Raw genomic sequence first — 24240 nt, 5'->3', positions numbered from 1 at the left:
ACAGTTAATGCTGGCAAAAGGCTTAGCAGAAAGCTAAAAGCATAGAATATTTTTCAACATGTCTTGTCGCACATTTGTAATGTTCCATCAATCAATAATTTACAATCAATCCATCACCACTACACATGGTATACTTTTGTTTACTTTTTTTGTGTGTGATCTCGCGTTTTTCTGGTAAGAATTATATAAAATGAGTGTCGAAAATTCGTTTAAGAAAAATGGAAACAAGGAATCATTAAAAAATGCGTTTTCTAAGGAGTCTGTAGCACCTGTAAGTAATTTTTTCCTTCCTTTTATATTTGTTGTAAATCATATAAACAAAAAAAAATTTGATTTTGCTTTAATTAAAAACTTTAAATTTTTTTTTTTTAAACTTTTTTCAGGGTATGAGTTGGAGAGAATGGAAATCGAAAAGTAAGTAGTTTGATGTAACTTCAATAATAACTTTAATTTTTATTGTAATTGTGTTCTTGCATTTCGTATTGTAAAAGTACACTGTATTATGTATTTTTTAAATACACTTTTATCGGCTCTCAGTTAACAGAAAAGTTAAGTTGAGGGCTGATTTAGTGTCATTTCACCTCCTTCTTCAGTCCCAGAACTTTCATGAAATTAATTAAGATCAAATAGTTCTTTAAATAATTCTTTTTAAAATGAAATAGTTTTTTCTAACAGAATCACTTGATTTAAGTCATGATTTAAATAAACAAATCATAATTTGAGCTGTGCAATCTATTAGAAATTTTGGTACTTGGAAGCAAAGTACTTGGATCAGCAAAGATTAGTTTCCTTATTTCGTATTTATTTCAGTTTGAAACAAATGAGCTATTGTATGTTTGTAATTTGTAGAATCTCCATAGCTTAATAAGATGGTGTAAGATAATTTTTTTTCTGTTATTTTTAAAACTTTTATTAATAACATATTTTAAAGTTACTGATGAATTTATTTGTGAAAATTATAGGTTCAATTATTCAACTACAGTTCTGTATAAATCATAAATATCCATAACAGTTGAATTAGCTTTAGTAAACTGCCAGTTTTCTCCTTAACTATTTTTAGATAGGTGGCACACCCTGCCTACGTGCCTTTTTATAGCTCTCTTTTTTACTTTAAGAAAAAATATTACAGCATCAGAAATCTAGAACTTTAGATAACCTTAACTACTGAAAATTATTTTTAGTCTATGTTATTATGTATAAAATATTATTTCTGATATTTTTTCTCTTTTCAGTTATAAATGACACTTATTTAACTAAATATACTTTAGCTTGATTAGTGCCTTTCGAAATTATTATAAATTAATGGGCATATAATATTAAAAGTTACATAAGTTTATGTTTATCCTAAAAATTTCACTATTCAAAATATGTCACTAATATAGTATTGAATTAATATGATGATTGGTGCTTGAATTTTGAAATTATATTTTTATTATTAATGTTATAGACTTTCAAAATTTTCTTTTCTTCTCTTTTAGTTTATACCATTGCATAAATGGACTTTCATATCAAACTGGTCACATTCTGATACTTTGAGAGAGAATTTACTCTAGATAGGTTACTTTTTGTTATAGAGCCTGGCTAAAAATTTTTTTTTTCTTCTTTCTTTTATTCTTTATTATTACTTTCGATTGTTTCAGGAAAGAGCTTTGGAGGAAGTCAAAGAGCTTTGGTGGGCTACATTTGGCCTACATGCCATTGGTTGTTTTGTATTCCTGATTAAGATGCTTACTGCTTTTTTTTTCTTTCAGAGAAGGAAGAATATCGTAAATGGAAGGAAGAAAAAATGTTGAAGAAGCAAGCCAAATTACAATCAAAGGAAAAAGAAGAACCTATAGAAGAAGATAAAATTGAAAAGCCTTGGTATACAGTTAGCATTGCAGTTCCAGGATCGATTATGGATAATGCCCAAACTCCGAGTTTGAAAGCACATTTAGTTGCTAATGTATGTATGAAATATAATTATTTCATACCATTTTTCAAACGTCAATCCCTTTTTTTCAGCAGTCAATCCTTTTAATGAATATTTTTATTATTTTATTTATATAAGTTGTGAAAATAGTCACTAAATTCTCGGATTACTATTTTATGTACTTCAAAACTTAGTCATTTTTTAATTTTTATTCTATTTAAAAATACAATAAAACTTATGATTCTTAAAAATCACAAGCATACACTAGTTGACATTTGACTGCTTATTGGATGTTAAAGACAAACTTGTTAATATTTTTTCTCTTGCCCATAAAATTGTAGAGAATTTTCATTGCATTCCATTTAATTTCGATTATTGCAAAATTGAAAGTACTTTTATATATCCACTTACTTTAAGTGATGGCTTAATTTCTTGTTTTTTTTCCTTTATATTTTGATTATCTTTGTTTTTAGATAATGTATTATATTTTTCTTTCATTTTTTTATATATTTATTCTTTAGTATAGCGATTAAATACAATTTATTTTGGAATAACTATGACTTTTCTTTCTATCGTTTGATCTATCTTTATATTGAGGAATCTATTTTCAAAATCAAGAAATATCAGATTCAGAGATTTCTCAACTTATGTACGCATGCATGCTTTAACACTTTCTTAATATTATTTTGGTTCATCTTTTTATTTGAAAATGTTAAGCATGTATCTGTTTGTTTGTTTTTTTAATGGAGAATGAAAAAAATATACCACATTAAACAAAATTTTTTAAGTGCAGTTCCTAAGCACTATTTTTTAAGCTTTTCATTTTCCCTTCTAGAAATAGTTGTATGTATTGCGCCAAAAGATGTTCTGATTTTTTTTCTTCTTTTTTTAACCATGTTCTGATTTTTTATAAAATCTTACCCACTTCAAAGGATGAAGTTGCTTATGTGTTTGTAATCTCAATTACAGATTTTAGAAATATGAAGAAGAAAAATTATAAAACAGAAAATAAATCTAAGCAAAAGTTTTTAAGTAATTTATTATGAAGTAACTCAAGAATTAAAATTAAGCAAATCTTAATAATAATAGTCTTTTTAACATTCTATTCTTTATTCTTCACTTCAGTGTTCTCTATAAGTGTTTTTAGATGTGTAGCCCGCATGCTGTTTGATGGGCTCTCTTTGTCCTTTTTGTAAAAATGAACAGCCATGTCTTAAAATCATGGTCTTTTATTCATATTCCTTTTTAAAATATTAACGAGCAGTTTAAATGATAATTGCACACTGGTAAAATTATGTGTGTTTATATGTTTAATTCTTATTTCTGTTACAAATATTTATTTTGTTAGGATTTTTTTCAACCGGCTAAATTTTTCTAAGTTTCTTTTTTTTGGGGGGGAGGCTGAAGGTATATTAACAAATTTCAGTGATTTTAAGTTTTAAAATTATTTTTTAAATAAATGCCTTTTAAAAAAATTCGTCTTTATATTTATTTTTTTATAATTTTCCGTTTAGATTATAGAATAAAGCTTTTACGCTATTTATCAATTAATATTTTTTTTTAGTTTACTTTTTTTGAAAAAATATTTGGACACAGTGATTGTTTTTTAGCATGCTTTTAATTATTTTTTATAAACATCAAATTATTCTTTTATTTTGATAATAAGTATGAATTACTTTTTTGAAATACACACATAAAATAGTATAAGAGGGTAATTTAAAATTTTTGAGGATCAAATTCAGTTATTATATAATATTACACATTTTGAAAAGTTTTAATGGTTTTAAATGAGAGTGCCCTTTCAAAACTCAAAGTGCCCTTTTCAGTGAGGAAGCACTCTGCCCCTTAATTCCTAGGGAGAACTTTGTCACTTATGTTACCAGATTGTTCTTTTGGCACTTTATCAACCAGTGTTGCTTATTGAAATTGCTTAGATTTTTAAAAACTCAATTATAGTTAAGAAAGAAAAAAAAATTCTAAATTAATACATAAATTTAAACAAAATATTTTAAATAATCTATCATTAACTAAGAAAAAGCAAATCTTGATAAATTTCCTCAATGTTTATGCTCGACTTTTACTGTTGGATTATTTTTTCATCAAACATTTTCTATTTTATATGGGATTCCTTTGTTAAAAATAATTTTTCTGTTGTTAATTGCAACAGATCAAATTGAAAGTAATCATAACTCAAATATGGTTGTCATGGCCAAAATTTGTTTGCATTTCTTCTATTTTCAATTAAATTCTTTTGGAATTTCATTTCTTCACCGTCTTTGCAATTACTATAATGAAATACAATTTGTTACATAAATTTAATATTAAACTAATATTATTAAAAAAATAATGCCTGCATACTTACTGATGTTTGGTGTTTATTTGTTATAAATAATTTTTTATTGTATCGAAAAGTGTACAAAATTGACATTGTGTTTATTTTTGTTTAATAATTTATTTTATTATATTTTTAGAACCATTTTATTTAAACTTTTCAAATCATACAAATCACATTTTACTTAGAAATAAGCTACTGTTAAAAAAAAATTTAATATTTGAGAGATTGTTTAAAAAATATTCAGGTAATTGAGGTTTCTGTTACTGATTTAACAGTTAGAAATAAAGTATTTTTTTAATATTATTTTAGATTGCAAGAAGTGCAGCCATTTATCGAGTAAATGAAATTATTGTGTACAGTGAAAGCAGTTTGGAAAGGTATTTTTAAGTTTTTATTTATGGAAACTAATTTTCATATCATTGTTTCAGTTAATTGTTTTTAATTTGTTTTTGTTACTATTAGAAATAATAATTTTTAACCTGGGCTAGTTTCTAAATCCTAATATTCTTTTTCTTCCTTATTTGAGAGGATGAAGAGTGTGTTGCATTTAGCTAGTAATCTGTACGGTTTATAGGTATCACTCTTTAATTACATAAAAACACACAAAACAAACTTATATGTGCCCATTCTGTTGAACGATTCGTCTGTAAATATAACTCGATTCCAGTCAGCCTATGTTCAGTTTCGGTGTCTTTTTGCAAAAGCTAATCGAGCTGCTATATTCTTCTTTGACATCAACGGTTTTTTCCTACATACGCGACCCATAAACTGAAACTCATTTTAAACGCCGTTTGATGGTATTATGGCTTACGTGCTTGCCTGTTAATTCAGTGAATTCTTTTCTGATGTTCGGGGCGGTTTTGTGCCGATCAGCTTCAGAAATTCGATGAATAATTCGATCTTCTTGTTCGGTAGTTTTGCGAGGACATGGTTTTCGGGATGCTTTTTCAATACTTTTGGTCACTTGAATTGATTTCAGTGCTTGGAAAACTGCTATTTTTGATAATTTTAACCACCTACCAATTTCTCTAATGCTTAAACCTTCTTTTCTCAGAGTATCTATTCCACATCTCTGTTCATTGCTAACATTTTTTTCTTTACTCATAATAATGTTGAAATTTGTGCTAAAAAAAAGAAAACAAATATATTAATGTAATCTTTTAAAGCATCAAACAAAGATGATGTAGTAAATTACACTTACATTTATCGATAAATTGATTGTAATCATCCAATAACTCATGATTAGACAAACTGTCCTTAAGTATAAGAAACTTAACAAAATACTATATTTTTTAAATAAACTTTTTGAAACACTTGTAAACGCGAATGAATAATTTGAGGATTGAAGTTCAACTAAGGTAGAATTCGTCATTATAGATATCTTGATTAAAACATAATATTCATCTAATATAATGGCGCATTTATTTTGAAAACACAGTCCTTACGTATGTGAGCGCCACTGTACCTCCGGCATCTCAGCATGTTATACCCAACTTCATTCAAATACAATTTTGTTGAAAATCACATACTTAGCGAATAAAAGGTAGCAGAGAAAATATTGCTTACCTTGGGTTGGTGCATGGTCACTTGTGTTTGTCTTCACTTGTGTTTACTCCAATAGTGCTGTCATACCTGGTTCGACTTACTCAATTCAGTAGTTTTTTAAGATAAGACTTTAATATTAAATAGGCATAATTTACAAGTAGGCAAGCTAATGCTCTTAACAAGAAGGATAGATAGTGAAAATAAAAGTTTTACATTTCATAATTAAACAGTACCATCTAGTAGCTAAAATAATGAAAAGTGAATAATTGAATTGAGAGATTACTGATGAAATCTATATATTTTATAACAAATTTGACATCAAATTGTATGTCTGTTACTTGTGTTTTTACACTTAATACCTTGTTTGCTTACACATCTAATCAAGAGAGACTGTTTTAAAACATAATTTAGTTTACATGTTTGTTACGTTGAAAAAAAAGTTAGAAAATATGCTACAGTAATTTTTTTGTCCGTTTGTTATAAATGTTCTTTTAGCCAAATATTTTTCTGATTTTATTTAGTTTGAGCTACGCTTGTACATCAAAAACAAATTGTCAAAAAAAAAAAAGAAAAAAGAAATCTGGTTTATAAACCAAATCTTAATGCATTTTTATGAAACTTGTACTATATGTAATTATGATCCTTTTAACATTGAACCAAACCAGGAAATTAAAGCAAAAAGTCCACATCCTAGCTTAGAATTTTGTATGCAAGATAGATACGTATGCAGTGAAACCTCTGTTAAGCGAGCATTCTTGGGATACGAAACAATGTCCGCTAATTATGAAAGCTGTTGCCATGAATTGTTTTTACAATAATTGCAATGATATAGAAACAATTAAATGATCTATAATGAAAATTTGCATTGATATTTAGTAACACTTATCAAAATTATATTTTCAGAATAAAAAGAATAGATGAAGAAATTTGACATATATATCTACCTTTTTATATTTATTTTATATGGCTGCAACTTGCTATATATTCATGGTACATTTTTAAATCCATTAGCAGTTTTGCACCAATTTCATCATTTTTTGGTTGAATTCAGTTTGACCAATTAGCCTTCCCTAACACATACCCATCGCTTGACAGGAAACGTGGCTATGCCTCCCGCTTTGCATAGAAAAAAAAGAACATACCTACTTGTAAGGCACCAATTCTGTGGTGTTGTTATATTCACAGCAACTCTGTTATTCGTCAAGAGTCAGAATAAATTTTTGATTCCTATGAGTACCTTGATGATGAGATTTTCTTTTTAAACCCAGGTACAATGGTCAAATTAATTAGAAGAAGAGAGGAATTTTCAGTAGGGAAGAGGAGTTGAGTGGATTTAATCTGTTGTTTTACCTTGTGGTGTCTCATAACTTGTGTTGCCCAGAAAAAGAGAAAAAAAATTGCTGCTGCCTTAAATATTTCACTAAAACAGTATCATTTTTCTTCTTTCTTTGCAAAGATAAAAAAAAAAAAAAAAGTGACTAGAAAATGGTTGCTAGATGGTGAAATAGCTTAACATATAACATTGTGAATAAAGCAAAAAATTTACAGGCTTTAAAAAATTGGTGGGAAGATGAAGTAGAAATAGTTTTTTTTTTCTAATTTAGGAAAAATGGTGTTTGATTTGAGGTGATTGAAAAGGGAATAAATGTCACATCCAGTTACAAGGGTGTTTGCTTGGTGGAGAGGGTGCATAACAGTTTATTCACAGGAGATTCACAGGGAATTATAAAAAGGTCCCTTATGAGAGGTATCCATTTTAAAGAAGTGTCCGTAATGTGATGTTTCACTGTTTATATATATATTTTCATTAAGGCAGAAAGTGTTGATTAATTACAGTGAGGAACCGATTATCCGGAACGATCGGGACCATCGGTATTCCGGATAACTGATTTTTCCGGTTTTCTGAATCGCTACAAAAAGCCGTTTTTTTTTTATTGTTAAACCCAACTAAAAATAAAAATTGGAAATAATCTTAAAAAGAAGAAAAAACGATGAAGTAATACACTAATAATTATTTCCAAAATGATGGTAAGGTAAATATCTTTAAAAAAGACAGAAAAATCCTAAAATCTTATGAGAAAAAAAAATTTTTTTTAAATGGCGGGAAAACTTATCGAATTTCGTTCCGGTTTTTTGGTTTTCCGGTTTTCTGATTTCCGGATAACGGGTTCTGTACTGTACTAAAACTTGTACTGAAAATTTTTTCCAGATTATATAATTTTCTTTAGAAGACTACTTTTTCATTTCGTCAGAATTTAATAATTTAAAGTTTTTTATAGATTTGAAGACACTGATGATAACTTGAAGTTACATAAAAAGAATCATGGATGCTTGCAGATGGTTAGAATTCTGCAGTTTTTGGAGTGTCCTCCGTATCTACGAAAGTTTTACTTTCCTCTTCATAAAGATTTGGAGCATACAGGTATTGTCGCAATAATTGTAATGCTTTACTTTCATAATTATTATATTATTTCATAATTATGATACTATTTTTTAATTGCTTTTTTATTTCTTATGAAAAAAGAGTTTTACTGGTTGAAAAATAGATTAAATGTGTATTACTAATTGTGAAAAAGTGAATTCTCTCACTTTGATCACATGTTAATCTCGGAAACTGCATGCAAAGTTTTTTTCTGGATCGCTTTGACTGTGCATTTTGCCTCTCCTACTCATATTAAAGCTGATCACAGATGCAGAAATAATTGTGCATCTAACCGCGTTCCGGAAGTCCAAGGTCCAGAAGTTTCAAGGAATCAGTGATCACATTTTTGAATAAAAATTTTTGTATAATTTATTTAAAGAAATATTAGAACTAGAGTTTATGCTTGGCATCTCTTTCATTTGTAAATATTTTTTCTGGTAGAATGATAGATGTGATTAGAGATAAAAGTAAACTTATACATAATTATTAATTTAAATTGTACTGCATATAATTTTTTTACAATTTCATGTTGTGAAATATTGATGATTTAAATTTATAAAGACGTTAATTTTTTGAAATGCGTCATTTATGATTTTACTCAAGAAATTTTCAGGATTTTTGAGTTTTGTTCACAATCACCCCTACAGATAAAGTTTCAAAAAATTTAAACATAGGAGTGGATTGATATTAGTTCTTCGGGCACAAAATTACGATTTGTAACTTAGAAATCCTTACAAATTTAATATTTTTTTTTATAGTCTAAAATTTATATTACAACCATTTTTTAACCATACCATTAAATTATCAAAAACATGATTTACAATATTTGATGTATGCTTTTGAGAAATAATAACAGAGCAATAATAAAGAAAATGCTCTGGCAGAAACAACTGATTTTTCACTTTCTAGAGGACATGTAATTAACACCAATGTCTTGCTCCATTCGGTTGAAAAATTAAAATTCTTTATTATCTGAAATAAATATTAACATTGAATTTCTGATTAAAATAAATCCATTTTTTTTTAAAAAACTTATCTGGCTTTATTGCCACATTATTTTCCAAAAAAGGGTAAAAAAATTAATGAATAAATAAAAATTGGTTTTTGTTAACTGTTTGGGAAATATATAAGTGAATATCCTTGGAAAAAGATTACAATGTGTTTTGACATTTAATTTTTCACATTCAAAAGTAAATTTCTAAAATAATTTACCAAAATGCTTACAATACTTTTGATAAAATCTCAAATGGTTGCAAAAAAATTCTACTGCTAAAATAGTTTTTGGTAAATCGCAAAATGGACTCTAAAACTTCAACTTTCACATAAAATTACTTCAGCTAGTTCACGTCAGTGGCATTTTCAGATTAGAATGTTCTTTAAACATTTCTCCGGGAAAGTGGAAAATTTTTCTGTAAGTTTTTGTATTATGAGAATTAGAAAAAATTTGAAACAACTCATTGCAGCAGCAGTACTTTTTTGTAATCTAAAGTGATTACTAATTAATGTTTCTTTGTATACAGTTCATATAATTTTTAGCTGACTTTGTGCTGATAGATAACAAAAGCATAGAATCAATTTTGTTTGATCTGCTTCATGGGATTTAATTGTCGTTTACTTGTCTGTGGCATTGCTGAATATTTCCAAAAGTTTGGAGAATGAGTTTTGTGAGTTCTGGACCTGAAGACTGTGTAGCATGTCCTCAGGTGGTGAGCCAAGCTCAAAAGTCTAGCCTGAAAGTCTAGACAGTTGAGAATCTGCTCTGGTATTTATTGGGTTTGGGGGCAATTTCTGCACATAGGGTATTATCAGGTTTTATGGGAAGAAATTTTCATGTACTTGAAATGGCCCAAACGGAGTCTTACTGTTGTGGACGAGAGGTTTCTACGACAATCAATATCAAGAATTATGTTGTTTTGTTTAGTTTGTGCTTGGTAACTGCATTTGTGTAATCAGAAGTAATGAAAATAGAATAAAAAATAGATTTTGGTAACTCTTTATTTTCTTTCAAGTTTTTAAATAGAGTTGGCTTTCTTGATCCCTATGATTGTACTCCATTTAAAAGAGCCTTTAATCAGGGCTTTTGCATTTTATATCCTCATCCTCTCACCTTTACATGCCACTGGATGCCAATTGGGGAAACTTTGCCAGAGTAAATTCTGCAAATAACCTGTATTTTAGCTTTTATAAAATCTGTTTTCTTTATCTATTAGCATATTATAGTTTGGCTTTAAAAATTTTATTTTAGGTGAAATACATCCACTTCAACTTCCATCACATTTATCAGTTAATGATGAGTCTGAGTATCGTGAAGGGATAGTTTTAAACAAGCCAGTTAAACAAGGCAAAGGATCATACATAAATATAGGTTTGCAAAAGGTATATTGAAACTAAATATTTTGATGTATAGATACACTTCTTTTTCATCTACCTTTGCTTTATTTCGTTATTTAACTATATCTAAGGATATTAAAAATGAGCTAAGATTAATGCAAATGCAACTTTATTCAAAAAAATTTAATTTATATTAAAACTTAAATTATCATGTAAAATTCAAAAAATATATCAATATGAATTGCAAAGTGGGGTTAATAAATCACTTCAATAAACAAATATATAGATTCATAAATTGTATTAATTACAAATGTAATGGGTTTTTTCATGAATTAATTACATTAGTAAAGGCTGCAAAGGAAGTTTGGAATGATTTAACTAGAGTGTAGAATTAATAAATTATGTATTTATTAATGATGATGTCAGGGGTCTGTCGAGACATTTTGTGAAAGGTCCGGTTTTCTAACAATAATGAAAAAATTACTCACATTCTTTCAACCAGGATCCTGCTTTTATGAATTTGTGCGAATAGGGTAAAAAAAAACTTTTTCAAGGAGTTTTTAAATTGTAAATACATACAAGATTATGCTGAGCACTGTAAAATTATAATAAAAAAAATTTTTTTTTTAAAAAATAAAGAGCAATTGCTGCTTCTAAATTAGAGATGCAGCGTACAAATATTTGGTATTCAGCCTATACTGCTGAACGCAGAATACTAATTTTGGTCGAATAATGGAAGAATCATCTGCAGAAGACAAAACTTAATTCGTTTACATCCATCTTTCTAGTTTTCTGCCTTGGGAAGGGTTTATTCAATTAACAAAACAATAATGAAGATAAACAATTTAGTAAAGGGTCCAATTAAAAGAAAAATCAATATGTGAAGGGAAGAAAGTTTTTAAGATAAAATATTTTATGAAGGGTCCGTTTTTATGAAAAGATATTTTGTGAAGGGTCCTTTAGCGAACCCAAATTTCTTCTAAACAGACTCCTGGATGTGTAATCCTTAAATTACACATTGTTTGGTTATGTGATTCAGCTTTAAAAAAATATGTTACTAACACATAGCTGCCAACTCTACTGGAGTTTTGCCAGTTTCTCCAGATCTACTGGATTACTAAAAATTCTCCTGGTTTTTGTAAATTTTTAAAAATTCCTTAAAATTGAGTAAATTTCTTTTAAAAAATTCCCTATTGAATTAGAATTTTTGCACAGATTATTGCTTGCTTGAATATTTAAATAAGTGTTATTAATTTGTAATGAAGCGAGCATCATTTATAGAAATCAGTTTAAAACTTTGTTGTACTGGAATTTTGAATTTATGTTTATTCAGAACTCCCTTTTTTAATTAATTAAAATAGCTTTTAACTATCTTTCATAAATTAAATGCCTATTTCTATTCAAAATTATGAGTAAACAATGCTTAACATTTCAAGTTCATTTAATATTAATCACAACAAGAAAATGTACTTTTTCTATTTTGATGACTATAAAAATCCTTAAAATTTCCCATGCATAAAATATTTAATACATTTAACAGCAATTATGAAATTTATATTATTTCAAAAAAATCTACTGGATATTTTACCATTCATGTTGGCACCTCTGCTAACATAAAAATTTTGTAATTTTGGTAATTGCTTCAGATAAACTGAATTTTTGTCCTGAAAATTACACACTAACAAAAGAGTTAAATGTTCAATATTGTTTTATGATTATTGCAATATTCTTGCAAATTTTATTTCTCACTTTAAAAAAAAACTATATTATCTGACTAGTTTGAATTCCTGGTCCATTGAAAGTTAGGTTAATTGAGCCCTACTATACTGCAAAATTACTCTTCTCATTCACTGGTATGTGTACTTTTAATTATAAATCAAATAGTATTAAATGTTTGTTAGTTCAACATTAGCCTAAACAAAATTTTAAACAAAAAAAGAAAAATAAGAATTGAAGAATGAATTAATGTAATTTTTGAAATACTTTCAGGATCCTGATGGAAGCTAAATTGTTTTATGACATTGTAATAAAATTATCAGCAGATCAAATCTAAACACATATAATCTCTTGTTTTTAAAATTTTTATGGTATAAGATACTAAGAACTTAAATGCTTTATGGTGAAATGTGTGTTAAGATTATTAGGCAGAAAATATAATTTTTAAAATGGTATAAGTTAAATAAAGTAATTTATAAAACAAAGTAATTTTAAAAAGTTCAGATAGTAATTGTGAAGAAATGCGTTTGAAATTATAACTTTCAAGACTTACTTCCATATACAGTCATAATTTTCTGTTTATTAAGTACTTTGTATTCGTTGTACCATTATTATTTAAATTTTAGTTGTGTATTGGAAGAAGAAAACTGAAATGATAGCTTAAAAGAGCAGGTGATTGAAACTGTGACTTCCCCATTTTACGAGTGCATTAATGAACCCTTTCTTTCTTTAAAAAAAAAAAGTCTTGGCTTAAAAATAATTTTGTATTCAATGTAAACTAGGCTTTGCTATTAGTGTACATTTTTAGGTTTTTTAAATTTTTTAGACTTGTTTTAATAACTTTTTTGTTTAAATCATAAAATTTTGTTGTTGATTTTTCTGTTAAAAATAATGTTTTTATGTGTTTGCATTTTGTGAAAAGAATGGAAAACTACATTTGCCTGTCTTAAAATTTCATTATTTGCTTTTTGTCCTCTGCAATAATTACCTGTACCTATGAGGTGGATTATTTTGTTTTTAAAATATTGTCTTGTGAGTTTTCTTTTATACTTTTATTATTGCTAAATTTTATTTTGACCATTCACAATTCTTTTTGACAGCCAGCTGTAATAGACAAAATTTTGAAGGAAAATGTTCGAGTCACAGTCAAACTAGATAAAGAACAGTTTTGTAAGTTTGTCAGATTTGTGTTTTTAAGTTTTCCCGTGTTGCATTGTTAAAAGCAATTTAGATTGTGTAAATACATTATGTAATTGTTCTGTTTTTTGTTTATCTAAGACTTGCTATTGTTTAATTTGTCCAAAAAAATTTTACATGAATGAAATTTGTTTCTTGCCGATGTCTGTCACAACAAGTGGACCAGAGTGACACGTTTTCCCTTGATAAGTGCTTTAAGCAAATGGTTAATCAAAATTTTGATTCTACGAACAAATCTTAGTTAAAATGTTTGTATGTAGCTCTAAGTTGTGATAATACAGAATTTCAGTATTAGCAGATATCCTCTATATTCCCTATGATGCCAGATAGTGTATTGTGATTCCTTACATTGCTTTTGTATTAAATTTTGTAAAGTAAATGAGAGGTGATTAAAATATAAAGAAATCATTTTAATATTTGACAGATTGTTTGCAGATACAGTAAAGAACCCGTTATCCGGAAAACAGAAAACCAAAAAACCTAAACGAAATTCGATACATTTTCCGCCATTTTTTAAAAAAAAAAAAAAATTTTTTTTTCCTCATAAGATTTCAAGATTTTTCTTTCTTTTTTGAAAGATGTTTACCTTACCATCATTTTGGAAACAATCATTAGTGTGTTACTTCATCCTTTTTTCTTCTATTTAAGATTATTTCCAAATATATATTTTTTTAGTTGATTTTGAGAATAAAAAAAAACGGCTTTTTGTTGCGATTCAGAAAACCGGAAAAATCAGTTATCCGGAATAGCGATGGTCCTGATCGTTCCGGATAATCGGTTCCCTACTGTACTAAAAGATAATAAAAATGGTGACAGTCATGAACTCACAAAATCTTTTTTAGTACGTCATTAGGAAATTCCTTTGAAATAGGGGAAGACAATTCCGAGTATTCATTTTATATAAATTTTGTATTATTTCTAATGGTTGGACAATGGGGCATGAGACCTAACGCCAACAGTTTTATCCAAGTGTATGTGTTGTTCCAAACTGACACTTATTGGCATGGCAAGATATCGGTTATTGGTGAGATATCAAGAAATAATACTGCTAAGAATAAAGCCAAAACTGAATTGTAAGAATCTGGCTTACAGATTAATCACCAATAAGACTGTTAGAATTTTATATAAACCTGTAACAAAAGCATTCTTGTGGTTTAAAAGAGTCAGGTTAAGGCAGTTAATTCTATTTCCTTATAGTGTTGGACCATCAAAACTTAAGTTAAATAAATTGTGCATATTTTTCGATGTAAATCTAATTTAGTATCTTTTTGGATAGTGTTTTTATTTTTTAATCAGTGGTTAAAATAGTCAAAATTAGATGCTTGTCAAAAACTTGATAACCTTAATATTATTTAAAAATAGTATTTAACACTAATAGTATTTTCAGTAATTTTTAATAAGGAAAAAGTTTTGTTTTCATAATTAATTGCTATACAGGGGTAAAAATATATGTGACTGGCAACTCTTCGTTATCTTTAAATATGTAAGCAAATTTACATCACTGTACTGTTTCAATAATTTTTAAATTATAATGAGATCATATGTCTCTAAATCTTCCATACTCCTTATAAAGTGGGACCATCAAAGCTTAACTTAAATAGATTGTGCATATTTTTCTATGTATATCTAATATAGTATTTTTTGGGGTATTGTCTCTTATTTTATTTATTTTTTTAAATCTTTGATTAGAACTGTTCAAAATTGTTACACATTAAATTACTGTCAACATTGTTAATATCTGAGTGAGATAAGGCATGAGTGTTTAAAAAAAATATCATTTCTCTTCCGAATAATGTAAAACCGTAAAATCTTAACTAGATTAATTTTAAATATTTCTTTTATTAAATGTAACATTGCATCTATTTTTTGTTATAACTGTTTCTTTCTTTTTTTATTCTTCTTTTAAACATGATCTCTTGGAGAATATTCTGCTTTGATTTGCAACATAATTGGAAAATTAAAAGGCACATCCTCAGAGCCCCATCATTAGATATTTTTATTTATTAATTTTTGCTTGCTAGACAGATATAGATCTGTAATGCCCGCCATTGTGCCACATTAATTCTTCTACCATGATCATTATTATCTATTGAAAAGTGTCACAAATCAAAACCCTGCCAACTATGTTGGAAATTTTATTTTAAAAAAATGGCTGTTGGCAACATTACCAAAAATTCTGAAAGCTTTGGTTTTTAAATATCTGTCTCTCTACAAAATATTTTGCAAAACGTGTAGTAGTTGTCAGGCCTGGTTTTGTATACTAAAAATATTTTAATGTTTTAAAAATTTAGCGTATTTATCTCTTAGATTTATTTATGATCTACAAATCTAAGATAAAAATATGTTAATAATATATTAGTGCTTTATCAATGAAAAATTCAATGAAAAATAATATATTAAGTGCTTTATCAATGAAAAATTTTATTATTAGTTAAATATTCTTAAAAGCATTTTGTTTTTAAGTCAGAAACTGCTAAAGTTTAATAAAATAATAGTTTTTTAAATTCTTTTTCCAATTCTTCTTTTGCAGCAAAGAAGCATTTTAAAGGTAAAGCTGTTTCTCCCACTGCACCTCTTAAGAATGACAACATTTACTGGGGTTACAGCGTACGTCTCGCAAAAAGTTTCAATGCAATATTTTCAGAAAGTCCGTATGCAGAAGGGTATGATGTCACTGTTGGAACTTCAGATAAAGGTCAAAATGTAGATCGTGTAAAAATTCCCAGATTTAAGTAAGTGCTCTATCATGTTATTATTAAGATGTATCTTTATATTTTAATATACTATTAATTAAATACTGATTTTACAAAACACTAGTTCTTATATAAAAATTTTTTTTTCACAAAACTTCATAAAATTGAATTAAAAAATTTTATCCTATTATGAGTGATATATTGCAGTACTGAACTATTTGTGAAAATTTTTTGTTTCGTCTCTTTTATTTGATTTGAAATAAGTAAACTACAAGCTTTTTAAATGAATTGTAAAAATTCTCAAATATTAGTAAGCCTTTTGTGCTTATTTTTAAAAAATGAATGCTATTATAATTAATTGCTAATTCTGAATTGCATATTACGATGCTGAATAACATGAATCCTTTAAATTAAATCTTCATTCAATTAGTATGTAATATTTTTATTGTTTATTTTTCACTGTAAAAGTCATGTATTATGGTATATATGATAATGGTAATACTGATTGTTTCTTATAAATAACTCAATAATTACTTTTTTTGTTGAAAAAAGCAGGGTTTGTTGATTTAAATCAGCTTGATTTAAATCATGATTAAAATCAAATGATTTTTTTAAAGAAATCATTGATTTAAATCAACTAATTTATATATATATATATATAATATTGATTTTAAAAGTTAAGAAGCAGTGCTTTAAATATTGATACTTTTATTATTTTCTTTTCTTAGTATTAAAATTTATTTTAAATAAATTGCTGCATTAATTAATTTTAGTTAACGAAATTACTTTCTTTCTTGGTGTGTGTTAAACACATTTGAAATTACATGTTTAAAAATCTTTTGATTCTTAAGATTGAAAGTACAGATTAAAGTAAATATTTAATGCTGTCTTAATATAGACTTGCATAGCTTTAAAAAGTAAATAAACATGATTTTTTTTTCAAAAAGAAAAAAAAGCAAATGTTAATTAAAATTCTACCTTTTGATTAAAAAAGCATGGAATTAAAATCTACATTATAGTTTATTGATGGAAATTTCTATGTTTCTAAAGCTCGAGGTAATATTAAAAAGAAATTACCTTAATATGCCAAAAATAGAAAGAAAGAAAAAAAGAAGCTGAGTTCAGATATTTTTTCCTGATATAGTGTCATTTTTCCCTTTCAAAGTCTATTTGAAGCAGTAGGGTTTATTAACTGGTATTTTTTTTTTCTTCTTATAATATGTTTACGGTATCTTTGAAATTATCAGATTTTCTTTTGTGAAAAAAATTCCAATGAGTACATAGATTTTTTTAAAATGTTTTTTAGCTTAACTTATGTATTTTGATATAGGATTAAAAATGAATATTTTAACATAAAAATTTATAGATTGAATATTTATTTTTTGATGAATGACAACATTTATAAACACAATCAGTTACATTTATTTTGCCATTTTATTAATCACGAGGAAAAAAAAAGAGATCACAATTTTAAATTAAAATTATGGTGTGCTAATTGAAACTTTGTGTTACTAGTTAAAGTAGTATTCTTTAAATTATCTATTTTATCTTGTCTTTTAATTTCAATCATGCCCTTGTATCAAAATGGTCGCTATGCATTATAATGAAAAATTATTTTAGTAAGTTAGAGCTTCTAAAATATTGTTATAATATAGTTTTAATATTAATTTAATTTTGATTAAACATTTATAAGCTTTTTTTAATCATAAATTAAAGCTCTTATAGTGTTTTTGAATAGAAGTCAAAAAAATCTGATTTAAATCAAAAAAATCCGATTTAAATCAAAATAATCCGATTTTTTTGATTTTTTTTAAGAAAATCAAAAAAATCACGAACCCTGGAAAAAAGATGACTAACTAAGAGACTATCCACTAAATTACTTTGTTTTAAAATTCTGTGTATCATACTTATTGCATTTTTGACATGAAATTATCAAAATTACTTTTACTCAGACATGTTCCTGCTACGGCTTGAAAATGAAAAGTGGTACACAAAGCCATTAAACTTAACCCCTGAACTGCCTTAAATATTCATAAAAATAGGAAAATTTTGAAGCTGTGCTCTTGAACTCTGAGTTTAGCTTTTCTCTTACAGTATTTTGTTTTGCTTAAGGTAATGGCTAATTTAGAATTCAATTAAAATCCCCAAAAAGTCAAGAGAAGGTTTTGAATTTTGAGAAACTTAATTGTCCAAAATTTTTTCCCGAGAAATTAGCCTACCCTGATAAATTAATAAACATTATAATTAAGAGATTCTATGACAAACGGCACATTTAACTAACATTGATTTATTCAAAAAAAATTTTTTTCAAAGAATAATTCAAATTAAATTTGGCTGTAGAGGAAAATTTTATTTATTTATTTCTGTAAACTTGTCACAACCAATAGCTTTATAATCTTGTAATTACATTCGTTTATATTTATTTACATAAGATATTATCTGTACCTGATCAAATAATTACAAGATGGTGAAAGAGAAATCAGGAAAGAATTTATATTGGAATACTTAAAAGTCCAATATTTTTTTTCAAACGGATGTGTCTTATAAAAATTTTAAACAGAAAATTTAATAATATTATAAAGAGAAAAAAAATTCGATAAACACCTGTCATAAAACTTTATTTGGACGAATTGAGGTTATCTACTTATTTATATATTTAAAAGATTAAATTTGATAGTTCATGATGACAAAGATTTATTTGAATGAAATTCTTGATACAGTATATTTTTAATGATTTATATCTTATGAACACAGTTAAATAACCACAGAGTTTTAAAATTGTAACTAAAGAATCACTAATGACTTTTTTAATCAAAAATAAATTAAAATACATTCAGAATTTGTAAAAAAAGAACTGTTTAATTTAAACTAAGAAGCTCTGATTAAAAATATATAACCAAACTATATATTTATTTACTAATCAAATTGACTCGAAATAAAGAATTTTTTTTATTGAAAGTATATTAAGTAATGACAATTTGAAACAACTAACACAAATCATATGACTAAAAGTTAAATTAGTGAATATATTTATAAAAAGAATAATCATATTTTTTTTAATATATGGTTTTGATTTATTAATTAATAATTTTTTTTTCAATTTTAATTTTTATTGAATTTGTTTATAATGCTTAGTTTACAATTAGGAAAACATCTTTCTGAAGTTTTACCTGTCTGAAATTGCAGTGGTGTGTCTGTTATCAATAAAATATTCAAGCTGTGTCTTTTTAAAAGATTGAGTTTTAGTGAATTTTAATGATGCAATAAATATTGAATCTGCCTTATAAAATAGCCACATAGCAGGGCTCGAAAAACAGCCCGTCCGCCCGTCCTCGGCGGTCAAAAATTCCCCGAGAACAACGAATTTCTCGAATGCGACGTCCATGCGGACGGCCATTTTCCTGTTAATTGACATTCCAGATAACTTGCCTTTGTCATTTAAATTATTTCATAAAAGAAATAAATTATTTCATAAACGAAATATTAAGTTACTATTAGTAATCTGATATTTCTTTTATTACTGTATAATGTAATTCTAGCATTTGTAATCCTAGTAACTACTAATTCATTGTGCAATTTTTATAAATGTTTGTAATAAATAAGAGAAAATTATATTTTTATTTATTTAGAAGCGACGGGTTAGTTTCAAAGGAGGACGGGTACATTGTTGGACAAGCCGTCCTCGGGGGCGGGTAAAATTTCTGAGCTTTTTCAAGCCCTGCTGCATAGGTTGCACTATTATTACTGTTCTTTTAATTGAAATAATTTTATATTGTGAAATTAGTTTACTTTACTTATTAATAGTTTACTTGAATAAAAAAAGTTGTCTAAGTGAGATTTTTCATAAATCTTTTTAAAATTTGTGTAATTTCAAAAATTCTTAAAATTGCAATTTTTGCCTTGAAAAGTTTTTAAAAAGTCCTTCTGTTTTTTTTTCTTTTTTTTTTCTTTCAAAATAAAGCTGATTCCCAAAACAATCTTTTAAACATAAATATGATGAACCACTTCTACTATTTTCCTACATTATATTTAAGTAGATTTGCTTATATTTTTAATTTTACATGTATATTTCAGTCACTTGCTGATTGTATTTGGAGGTTTGAAGGGTATTGAAGCCTGTCTTGAAGACGAGTCTGTGGAAGTCGATGATCCTAAAGAGTTGTTTGACTATTACCTCAATGTGTGTCCCATTCAAGGAACAAAAACAATCAGAACTGAAGTAAGATTTTGTTTTGAATTATTAATAGAAATCTTCTATGCATAGTTATGTAGAAAAATCATAATATCTGACTGATGTGTAATTTCTTTCCCTCCAAAAAAATCAAATTTCGTAATGTCTTTCTTAGAAATATTTTGTTCATTTTCTTTATTTCAAAAGTATCTTTTACTCTGGTCCTTCAATAATAGTAATTTCTTTGGAATCTTATTCAAACCATCAGGGAAAGTGTTCAATTTGTAACACATTTCCTTTTTTTAAAAAAAGGAAAAATACTTATAATAAATAATAATCCACTTTATGAATGAGACAAAACAACAGAAAAATTACACTGTAATAAATAAAAAAAAGTTTTTTAAATCAAGGACTAACTGTGTCATTTTGGCGATGTGCAGTTGCAAGAAAAGAAAGATGGGAGATTTTGCTCTTTTACACAACATTCAACAGGTTTATTTTTGTAAGTTTTGTACAATCTCTGTTGGAAACTGAAGTTGTTCTTAAGTAGCTGAAATGAATGTGAATATGCAAAATTTCTCTTGTAGTTTCTTTATTTTTTATTATTATTATTTTTTTTTTTTTTGAATTGTGTGAACAACTAAAGAAATCTGATGTTTATTCTCAAGAAAATGTTTTTTCTAAAGATTTTAATTTTTATTTTCATTAAAAAATCAAATCAGTAAGAAAATATTTAAATTAGGAAAAATAATTAGATTTTATTTATTTGCACAACATATTTTTATTACAACACAAATTTAAATTATTTTCTAATGGATTAGAAAAGATTCTTAAATTAACTGAGAATATTTGCATTTTTAAGATATGATTTAATTTTTTTAAATTCACATGGAAACTTTGACTAGACTTATGAAACTAGACATAAGAAACTTCTGTGATTTCAGAATTTTTATTATTTTTTATTTTATCGATTTAAAATTCTAGCTGAAGCTAGCCAGTCATGGGCAAAATTTTTTTATTCAAAATAAGAACATAAAAATCAGGAGTATTTCTTTCCTTTTGGATGAATAAGAAAATAATCTTTAGAATATAATTTTGCAGAATTTTTTTTTTTTTTGCTATTGTATTTTTTTCAGCTATTTTATTGCTTCAACTCTTTCCTTACTCTGTTTTTTAAATTTAAAGTCTATAAATGTGAAAATGTAAGGCATAACAGTTTTGATTATACTTATCATTTCAATTAATGTTATTATAATGCTTTTTTTTTTAAATTTATTGTGGTGTTTTTGTCGCAGAAAATAGTAATTTCCTCAAGTCATTAAAAATTCTTGGAATTAGTCATGGAAAGTCATGAATTTGACGATCTAAAATGTAGCAGATACTGTGCATTAAACTAAAACCAAAATTTCTATTTTGATTGTTTGTAAAGGATCAAAATCGGGTGCTCTTTAGTGGGATGAGTTATAAAGAAATAATTCAAACCATCTTATAAGATTCAATTTCGATTTATTAGAATTTTAAGACACGATGCTACTAAACTGATAAATTTGAGTTTCATTGAATAATTTTTTACAAATGAAATCATCTATGAAGGCTACTTTCTCTATATTTCGAACTAAATGAAATCCAAAAAAATTAAATAGCCCTACAAAAATAGAAAAAATGTCACATAATTTTAACATGAGGGTTTTTACACTATAATAAACTTGTTGAATGCAGCAGATTTTAATAACATTAAACAAAAACTAATGGATTTAAAAAAGGCGGAATGATTCACGTGTGTGGATAATGGTAAGGCCTAGGATAAGACTGAATTTAGCATGACATAGTTAAGCAACATTCTAATTCAGCTTTTTTACAGTACTAATTTTTTTAAAACACTTATAAATGAACCCTTTTTTTTAAAATTAAATTAAGGATAGTATTTGGCTTGCTGAATATTTAGCAAGATTGGCCCACTACTAAATATTTGGGCATTATTCCTAGCTGTAAAATATAAAAACGTGTTTTTCTAATCAAGTTTTCAAAAAGCAGTGGGGGCTCAGGGGATAGAGCGTTTGCCTTCCAATAAGGTGTACCTGGTTTGAATCCCAGAAATGGCTGGTTGATACAAATTCTGCACCTGACTCGCACCAACCACAGTGCTGACGTAAAATATCCTTAGCGTTAAATGGATCATGGGTTACAATCCCCTTGCTGTCGGGCTAACTGTGGGAGATTTATGTGGTTTTCCTTTCCATGTGATGCAAATGTAAGTTAATTGCATCAAAAAGTCCTCCATGGAAGCAAATTTCTCCAAATACTTAATCCAGGTGTACTTGACCCCTTGTTTCCTGGATTGGGTTAAAAATTACAAGGCTACGGAGTTGAACATGGTAGTAGTCATTAATCTAAAAAATTGGTTCGACTGTTGAAAGGACGGTTATAAAATATAATAAGTTTTCAATATTTTTTGTTTTAATTTCCTCTTCCCCTTTACTAAGAATCTCGACAAAATATTGTTTGCAATGCAAACAACATAAACCTCTTGAGTTAATATAAGGTTGTGGGAAAAAAATGAATAAAAATATAATAGTATCTGAAAAAAACTACTTTTTGGGCATCATAAATTCAGTATTTATAATTTTTTATCCTCTTTATTTATTTATTTTTTCATAATATTATATGTTTATAAATATTTTTCTTAGGAGGCTATTTTAGCAACTTTGGCTACCTTAAGACCTAGAATTTATGAATTACAAGGCATTCTGAATGATACTTAGCATCAAGATCTTTGTTGTACAAGCTCATTTAGATGTGAATGAAATTCAATGTAAATATTTATCATAAATATGACATATCATATTAATGTACAAATATGAATAATTTCACTATGTGTTAATAAATTCAATATTTGTTCTGATTTTAATTATTTGTTGCTATCTTTACTTTTTCATCTTGCATGAACTTAGTAAATCAATATGTAATTTAAAAGTTCCATTAATATATGTAAAATTAAAAATAAAAAAAATGTATTTTATAATAAAGATCCAAATATTTTTTAAGTTAATATTTTAAATCCTTTTGTCTTAATCATATCAAATTTTATATAATTTAAAAAATATAATTTGTTTATACAGCATTGTTTATTTAATTTAGTGCGCTTTAAATTTTGTCCAAAATTAAACTAAAACAAATATTAGCATGTTTTATTATCATAAAAAATCCACACAAAAAAATAATAATTCTTTTCAAAGCATACGTCTTGCTTGCTTTTTGAAGATTAATGTTAATGAAATAATTGAGTCTAGTAAATGGTTACATTAAATAGAATTTTCTTTTTTGTGAGTGAAAAGAGTCAAGAGGAAATAATTTATTTCAATTTATATTTTCTTTTATTCCAATAAAATTGTATATAAATGAATTTTCATTTCAATTACATGCATGAGAGGGTTCATCATAACAGAAAACGCTATGTCTTTAAATATTCTCAATGAAATCAAAAGTAATTTTTTTTGCATGACTGTCGTGTAAAAAGCGATGTATGGGTCACAAAGTCAATATACTTCTTAGAAACTCCTTGGAAATATATAAGTCTCTAGGAAGTACTTGGAACCAGGGATCGTAAATATCATGATATTTTTGAAAATATCAAAAATATCCGATATTTTGATATATATCCGATATTTTGATATGTATCCGATATTTTGATATATATTCAAATTTTTGTTTTATATTTAGTATCTTTTTGTTAGGAATTGTTTTGCAGACACTACACATTTAAAACATAAAATAATTCATTTTATATAAATTCTAAATTCCTAATGTAATTGTAATTAATAAATTTATAATTTTCATAAAATAAAACATTAGAAATTTTTTTTAAATAAAAAAGGTTCTCTGAAACGAAATCTTTTGTAATCACCAAAATACAAAACA

At 26.5% G+C, this 24240-nt stretch overlaps 1 protein-coding gene across 1 annotated transcript; it reads left to right on the top strand.

The window, feature by feature from the left end:
- Window positions 1-60: 60 nt before the first annotated feature.
- Window positions 61-23230, top strand: LOC107451642 (28S rRNA (uridine-N(3))-methyltransferase). The gene is made up of 10 exons (XM_043052172.3): window positions 61-271; window positions 384-414; window positions 1752-1945; window positions 4557-4624; window positions 8072-8214; window positions 10460-10590; window positions 13362-13431; window positions 15989-16190; window positions 20226-20370; window positions 23010-23230. The coding sequence occupies exons 1-10, from the start codon at window positions 191-193 to the stop codon at window positions 23082-23084; spliced, it is 1140 nt and encodes a 379-aa protein (XP_042908106.2). The 5' UTR covers window positions 61-190; the 3' UTR covers window positions 23085-23230.
- Window positions 23231-24240: the final 1010 nt, after the last annotated feature.

This window comes from Parasteatoda tepidariorum, chromosome 4, assembly GCF_982258835.1.
Source record: "Parasteatoda tepidariorum strain Cologne lab strain chromosome 4, Ptep-v5.0, whole genome shotgun sequence".
NCBI lineage: Eukaryota > Metazoa > Arthropoda > Arachnida > Araneae > Theridiidae > Parasteatoda > Parasteatoda tepidariorum.
The sequence above is the reverse complement of the archived record's forward strand: the minus strand, read 5'-3'. Positions and strand labels throughout refer to the sequence as shown.

Coding starts and splice junctions, on each gene's coding strand:
- LOC107451642 (XM_043052172.3), top strand. CDS start 191: ATGAGTGTCGAAAATTCGTTTAAGAAAAATGGAAACAAGGAATCATTA. Junction 16,191..20,225: donor GTAAAAATTCCCAGATTTAA/GTAAGTGCTCTA, acceptor TGTATATTTCAG/TCACTTGCTGATTGTATTTG. Junction 20,371..23,009: donor CAAAAACAATCAGAACTGAA/GTAAGATTTTGT, acceptor TATTTTTCTTAG/GAGGCTATTTTAGCAACTTT.